The sequence below is a fragment of the Galeopterus variegatus genome, unplaced genomic scaffold (assembly GCF_000696425.1).
Source record: "Galeopterus variegatus unplaced genomic scaffold, G_variegatus-3.0.2 Scaffold1213, whole genome shotgun sequence".
In the NCBI taxonomy this organism is placed as follows: Eukaryota; Metazoa; Chordata; class Mammalia; order Dermoptera; family Cynocephalidae; genus Galeopterus; species Galeopterus variegatus.
This window is the reverse complement of record NW_007727324.1, coordinates 282,244-289,359: the sequence shown is the minus strand read 5'-3', so window position 1 is coordinate 289,359 and position 7,116 is coordinate 282,244. Positions and strand designations below refer to the sequence as shown.

Here is a 7,116-nt window from a genome sequence, read left to right as displayed (position 1 = left end):
TAGGCTGTTGCATGCAAATCACACATTATTATGGGGGACTAGAACTCCTTCCTGAGCTCTCATGTAGAAGTTCTTCCCATGCCAGGGCCAGGGGCAGGTGAGAGGGAGAGAGACTTCCACTGAAAAAGGCATGGCCAGAGAATAAACAGAGAGTACTGCTCCCTCCTTGACACAGTGATCACAGAGTCACAGTCCCCACGGGAGGGGCCTTCACCTGGGGACTCATGAGATTTATTCTGTTCTGCTTTAGTCACTGAGGCTCCTGGCCTGAACTTCACCAATTCATCAGGTGACTCCTTTTTACCAAAGCAGCCCCCTCTTTTTCTGTGACCCCAAGACACCAACAAAGCAGCTACCATCTCCTATGTCCATCCTGGGGTACAGGGGCTCATCTGACTCCAGCCCAGATTCCAGGCTGCTTGGGTGGATTCCAGAGACAGAGTTCAGTTGACACTGGTCATTGGCAGGCTCTGAATCCAGGAACCCTCAAAAGAGGACACTCCTATACGATCAAAGTGGACACTGTCTCCCCTGGGCCCTGCATTTCCTTTTTCCTTATTTGTCTGGAGGGGCCGGGAGTGGGTGGGTTGTAAGCTCCAGTGGCCTGGATGACTGACTCATTTCCCCGTTGGAGTCAAGAGCAGCAGCTGGTGTGAGCCACTGAATGCCTCTGGAAGCAGAACGTTAAGTGGAGCCACCTCTACACAGCAAAACAAAAGGAAATGTCACTGAGTACCCAGTGTGTAAGCTCTGTGGGGAGAAAAGAGCCAGGCGAGAGGGAAAGAAGAGCCACATTGCCATTTTATCCATTTATTATATACAATATTAAGGCACAAGTTTAAGCAGCAAAGAATAGGAAAATCTTTGGCTGACCATCAGTATCAATATTTGCTGTGGGGGACACGCCGTGTTCTTGGACTCCCCTGACTCTGCACACAGACCCATCTGGCCGTACAGCTCTGTACACCACCCCTCAGTGCCAAGATGCCAAAATGTTACACCTGGATGCCAGAGTCTGCTGGGAAGAACACAGCCCACTGCCACCAAGCTCGACGATGCACACACACAGAGCAGACAGGAGGAGCAGTGGTGCCAGGGCTGCCATAGTTCTGGCTGAAATCGTGTGCCCACGCTCGCCCGTTCACAGAATTTCACACAGATCCTGTTAAGTGCCTCGTTGAGGAGGAGGCTCCACTGTCCCTCCTCAAAAGGGAAAAACACCTTGATTCGAAATAAACCCAACTGTGGATATATTTGCTTACATTCTGTTTGGTAATAAATACTTACAGATGTCTATATGTGAACAGAATTCTAGGCAAAATCACATGTAAACACAACACTGGGCGTCAAAACTTTGGGAGCCGATACAAGAAGATGCTATATATATATATTGTTATATAGAGAGCAGTATTTTAATTCTGTGAAGAAGCAAAGCTTCATGACAAAAAAACACCTCAGTCACAGAATAACATGACAATAACATGCACAGAATAATATGACAATAACAGCTCTACAGAATACCTACCAGATGTTGATACTAATGAATACGCACTGATGTCTGTAGTGTATGTAGAGATGTGAACACACAGGAGGCATGGCAAGAAAACAGATTTTGAAAAACGAATCCACTAGAAGTTACACGTACTAATGAGCACAGTCCTCCCTTGAAATGGTCACTTTGAGAGGCTTCAGATTGAAGGCTCATTCCAAAAACCTTCTTAAGGATTTTTTTTTTTTAAGAAACAAAAATGGTGTGACTTACCTTAATCACCACTGGTCACTTTGAGAGGCTTCAGATTGAAGGCTCATTCCAAAAACCTTCTTAAGGATTTTTTTATTTTAAGAAACAAAAATGGTGTGACTTACCTTAATCACCATCTTTATTCATCCAACTGTGTTATACATGACTTGGGATTATTTCTAAAACTTAAATCCGTCCTCAAAGGATGAAGATTTCTCATCTCTAGGGGGAATCAAAGGAACGTGTTGGGCACCAAAGGCCATTCTAGCAGAGGAGTTCGCAGAATGATTTTACTTGGGCAGCACTGCAGTAATCAGTACAGTCTCCCAAAGGGACACCTTTTAAGGAAGGTGAAGTGAGATGAAATACTTGGATCTTCTGGATATTAGGAAAAGAAATTACACACACACCCTATACTCACACCTCATATGCATGCACTTACACATACACTTGTCTGCAGCTACCATTAAATTACTAACTGAGAAAAAGGTATACTACTTAAAAGGAAGAGAAGGAAATTGCTCATTAGTTCCAGAAGAAATTCATTTACTGAAATGCTGACCTTTGCATGTTCCCAGCTGACCAGCTTCTAGTATCTTCTTAATTACTCTGCCCATCTCCTGTGGAGCCATACGCCAGACACAAACCAATTAAACAACCCTCACATTGAATGAAAACATTTTAAATGTGTTGATTAATTAGAAAAAAAGGAAGGAAGGAAGGAAGGAAGGAAGGAAGGAAGGAAGGAAGGAAGGAAGGAAGGAAGGAAGGAAGGAAGGAAGGAAGGAAAACCAATATCTATAAAGCATATACCATGGCTGCCTTAGGTTTGAGGATGTGGAGAAGCTAACAGTAAACTGGATACTCTCTGGCTACTTAAAGCCTTTAGCTTTTAAAGACATTCGTGGGATCCCACTTCCTGTGGCCATGGTAGCCCTTTGCTTAAGACTAGTGCAAGATCATTCAGAGAACACAGAGAAACACGCTCCACTTGCTCCATTGTGGACATGAGGCAAGACTTTGGTTTTGGAAAACACATCACTTTGCTCAGCATAGCTCCCTGCCATGTAGGTGTGAGCTCCCTGCCTTGAAACCTTTTAAAGCCCCAATCTATTCTTCACTGCCTCCTAGGACCCTGGCCTCACCTGAGACTCTGGGACTCAGAAGGCTGCTGGGGAGGGAGAATTTCTCATTCCATCAGAACTTGGCATCAGGGTGGCTCAGCCACTGCATCGTGAGAATGCAGGTGGCTGAGGGCAACCCAGCTGAGAACAAACAGGAGTAATGACCGGCTTCTCTGCAGGCACATCCTGAGCAACAGAACCACTGAATTATCCGTTCCAAGTTCCAAGCCTTGTATAGCCAAACTCATACAGAATTACAAAGAGCAACCCCTGCAGGACTGAAATGAGAAGAGCTTCACCCCTCTCTGCCCTGCAACCCAAGCCTGGGAGGGCTGAGACAGCCTGCCCTGCATGCACAGTTGGAATGTGCTGAACCCAGCGCTGCCACTGGCTACCTACCAGCCTCTGGGAAACAGTAGAAACATTAAGAGAAGAAAATGCTAAGAAATGCTCTGAAGTTTTTGGAAAATAATGTGTTTCTGCCAGCAACTTAGCCACATGAACCTGCAGATGGTAATAGTTCTTATGTACAGAACCATCTACTTTGTGAATCTTTCATGTCAGAGACCTGACTCCAACAACTTCTCATATCCCACATAATAGCCTGGCTGCACGCAGAAACTGCCAGACAACGCATCCGAGGATGAAGCACAATCACTCAGCACACCTTCACACAAAGCCAAAGCCCTCATCCTTCATCCTGAGACAGGACCCTCAAGTTCTATAATCAGATGCCACTGGGAAGTTTTGAAGAAGTCCAGGCCTCTGGATAATGCGGAAGTAGTTTTCAGAAATATTTTGCTGCTGCACTTGTAACGGAACACAAAGATTTCCATCTATGCTGATGCTGATGGGCTGTTCTAGGAGATGTGGGTTTAGTCCTATTTCTTAGGTCCTGAAAGATGTGGCAGCCATGTGCATGTGTGTGTGCATGTGTGCACATATATCACAAATAGGGGGACAGAAAGGGCCACATGTGACACCACATGTCAGAGGCGGTAGCCCCTGTGGTTCAGGCACAGCTCCTCTTGTACACACTTGTTTTAAATCCTAGCTGCTTCTGGCTGTGAGGCTTTCGGAGGGGACTTCACCTTCCTGAGCCCCAGTTTCCTCATCTGTGAAATCAGGATAATACACTCGCCCCTGCACCCCAAGTGGTTTCAGGTCTAATGAAAAAGCACTTTCATATGGTCAGCACTAAAAAATGTAGCTAGCATTATTTTTCTGAAAACCAAATGAGATAAGATATTGTAAACTGCCCAGAACGCAGGGTGCTCAGTATAAGCAGTCCCATTTTCCTTTAAGCTAGCCTTCCAGAAAGCTCTAGCAATGACCGTGAAATCCCCAGAAAAGATGTCTTAAAGCTATAGATCCTCTTTCTCAAGGAAGAGTCTTCATATAGTTCGGGGAAAGTAAGATTGACAAAGGCCACAGCACAACCGTAGTTGAGGCCCTGAGAAATGGTGATGTCTCCATTTGTATTCTGACCATTAAAACACCTGGCATTTGGGGGACCGAGTGTGCCAGTGAGGTGACTGGAGCAAGAAGCCCAGGCTTCAGGAGAAGCTGGCTATGGTGCTGCCTGAGAAATGGTGATGTCTCCATTTGTATTCTGACCATTAAAACACCTGGCATTTGGGGGATCGAGTGTGCCAGTGAGGTGACTGGAGCAAGAAGCCGAGGCTTCAGGAGAAGCTGGCTATGGTGCTGGCCTTCACCCATGTCTAGGGAGACAGCCTGAGTTTTGGGGTGGCCCAGACATGGCAGTGGGGCTGGCAAGGTTGACTTACCTCCCTACCTCCAGACCCATTCCTTTCTGGTCCATCCCCAACATAAATTAGGTCAAAATGTCCTTAAGGGAGTTAGCTGCCATCACAGGCACCTCAGTCCCCACTCCGCACCCACATCCATGCTCAGGCTTTTCCCCCATGGGTAAGGCCTCCTGCACTCTCTTGCCACACCCCAGGGCACGGGGCAAGCTCAGTGCTCAGCCCCTTGGAGTCGCCTGAGTTTCCCAGTCTGCAAAATACTTACTTAGACGTTTGATGTGAGACTATAGGAGGTAACAAGCAGGCAGCACAAAGCTCAGTCAGTGCCCACTGCGGAGCAGAGCTTGAGAGGGCCATGCCCACCTACCCTGTCATATGTGGGGCTCAGAGGCCTGTCGGGCCAATGCCACTGATTTCCTCCCTCCCCTGCCCAGCCTACACCTCTTGCCTCCGTCTAACCCCTTAATTTGGGGAGGCTGTAACATCAGCCAGGTCACATTCCAAAGACCCGTCCTAAAGTAAGCTACCCGGGCAAAGCTTCCCAAGTAGTGTTGTCTTTAGTGCTTTACTTAGGAGGTACCTGAAAAAGTCTCAGACCTAGGGCTTTTTTCTTTTTCCTTTCCCCTAAGTAAGCATGAGGAAAGAGACCTGGGAAAACATGAACCAAGCCGACCTGGAGAGAGAGAAATATCAAAATACCACAAGAGCATCCCACACCTCCTAGATGTGTAAAGGAAGCCAATGTCTGAGGATTCGTATGTGAAACACTGAAACGTCACAGCAAAGGTGCAAGACATCCCCTAACTTACTCACTCCTGGCTCTTCTCCAGGGTATTTCTGCCTCACTTTGGATAAGCTGCCCCAAAATGGAAACCTGGAAAAACCTGACCACACTGTACATATACTGGCCTGTTAGGTTACAGAGCAGCTCATGGCAGAAAAAACTGGTGTCTGGTAAGTCTGCAAGGTCACCATTAGCAACCAGAGAGGCGAGGGGTGGAAGTGGTGAATACAAGTGTACTTCAAAAAGTTCGTGGAAAAACGGATTTGAAAGATAATACGAGTATTTCCATGAACTTCTTGAAGTGAGCCACAAACACAAGCCAGTGGTACGGGGGTGCCTATGAGATTCTAGATGCCACCAAGACAGCTGCCTGTACACTGTGATCCATTTCCTGGAGTGTTGTCCTGAAAGCCTTACCCCCACAGAGCAACGGGGTAGAAACAGAGCTGATGTGAGAGAGAAAAAAGCAAGGCCCCATAGTCCTAATGCAAGATGTCACACGGACCCGTGTAATCTTCTGCTCCTCGGAGCTTACCTAGTTCACAGCAGGAATGACGGTAACAGCGGCAGCCCAACTACACAAAGGCAGAGGACAGGAAGACAGCATGTGTCTTTGTCCTCTAGTCACTATTAAACACAGCAGGAATAATGACAGTTCAGACACATATTAAGGCATGTTGAGTAACCAGGTCAGTATGTGTGTATGTTGGCAGTAGGTACACAGAGGTGTCAACTTACTAGATTTGCATTTTAGGCAAAGCACTATGCAGAGTGGATGAGAGGCTATAGGACTGCAGGTGGGGATGAGAGTGGGAGGCTGGTATCAAAATCTAGACAGGAGGAAGGTGGTCTGAACTAAAGTAGCAACTGTGGTGATGAGTACACACAGTCAGTGTTGAAGGTGTCCAATAACACAGTCACATGTTAACAACTGACGAGATCCCTCTATGGAGGCTGGCCTCATGCTATCGATGGGGCTGCTGAGATCTAGAACACATGTATTACTAGAGATGCATTTCTGAAGATAGTGATACTCAAATATCAGTCGATTAGGTCTGATTTGTGACCCCAAAATGGAAACAAGTGGTAAGTTAGGGTGGTTGGGATTTGGGAGATACTACAGGCATTGAGCCAACATCACACTCCCTCAGATGCTGTAGCTTTAAAACAGTCTCGAAGTTACACAAAATTAGCTCTTTGAGTTTGTTTTTCATTTTCAAAGTTGTTTTGATGATTTTAAAGCCTTTGTGTTTTCCATGGATTTTAAAATGAATTTGTCAATTAAAAAAAAATACTGCTATGAGTTTGATCGTGATTGCATGATGGCAAATAGTAAGGTTTTCCAGGCATGCAAAGATTAAGAAAATTTGTCTTTTCGTATAACTTCGTATAATGTATGCTATACGAAGTTATTACGTGTTATTCTTGTAATAATAAGGAACACCCAGCACAGCCTAAGAGCTTTTGGATCACCATGATCATTAAAAAACCCCATAAAGGGCCGGCCCAGTGGCACACTGGATAAGTGCGCCGCTTGGGAAGCGGCGGCGCTCCCGCCTGAGGGTTCGGATCCCACATACAGACCGGTTCCCGCTCACTGGCTGAGCGAGGCGCGGGAGCAACACCGAGGGTTGCGATCCCGTTGCCGGTCCGGTACGGGGGCAACACTGAGGGTTGCGATCCAACCCGTTGCCGGAC

The 7,116-nt window shown here is 46.5% G+C and overlaps 1 protein-coding gene and 1 long non-coding RNA gene across 2 annotated transcripts in view; both read right to left on the bottom strand.

Moving 5' to 3' along the window:
• Positions 1-794: 794 nt before the first annotated feature.
• LOC103592756 lies at positions 795-2,393 on the bottom strand. The gene is made up of 2 exons (XR_550684.1): positions 1,867-2,393; positions 795-1,762 (listed from the first exon to the last, which is right to left on the bottom strand). It is a non-coding gene; the product is annotated as an uncharacterized LOC103592756 (long non-coding RNA).
• A 3,507-nt stretch (positions 2,394-5,900) lies between these two features.
• AMOTL1 (angiomotin like 1) overlaps positions 5,901-7,116 on the bottom strand; it is a 69,001-nt gene continuing 67,785 nt past the window's right edge. Inside the window, exon 11 of the mRNA XM_008575591.1 lies at positions 5,901-5,953. Within this exon, the coding sequence (XP_008573813.1) occupies positions 5,901-5,953 (53 nt within the window). The remainder of the gene's footprint in view (positions 5,954-7,116) is intronic.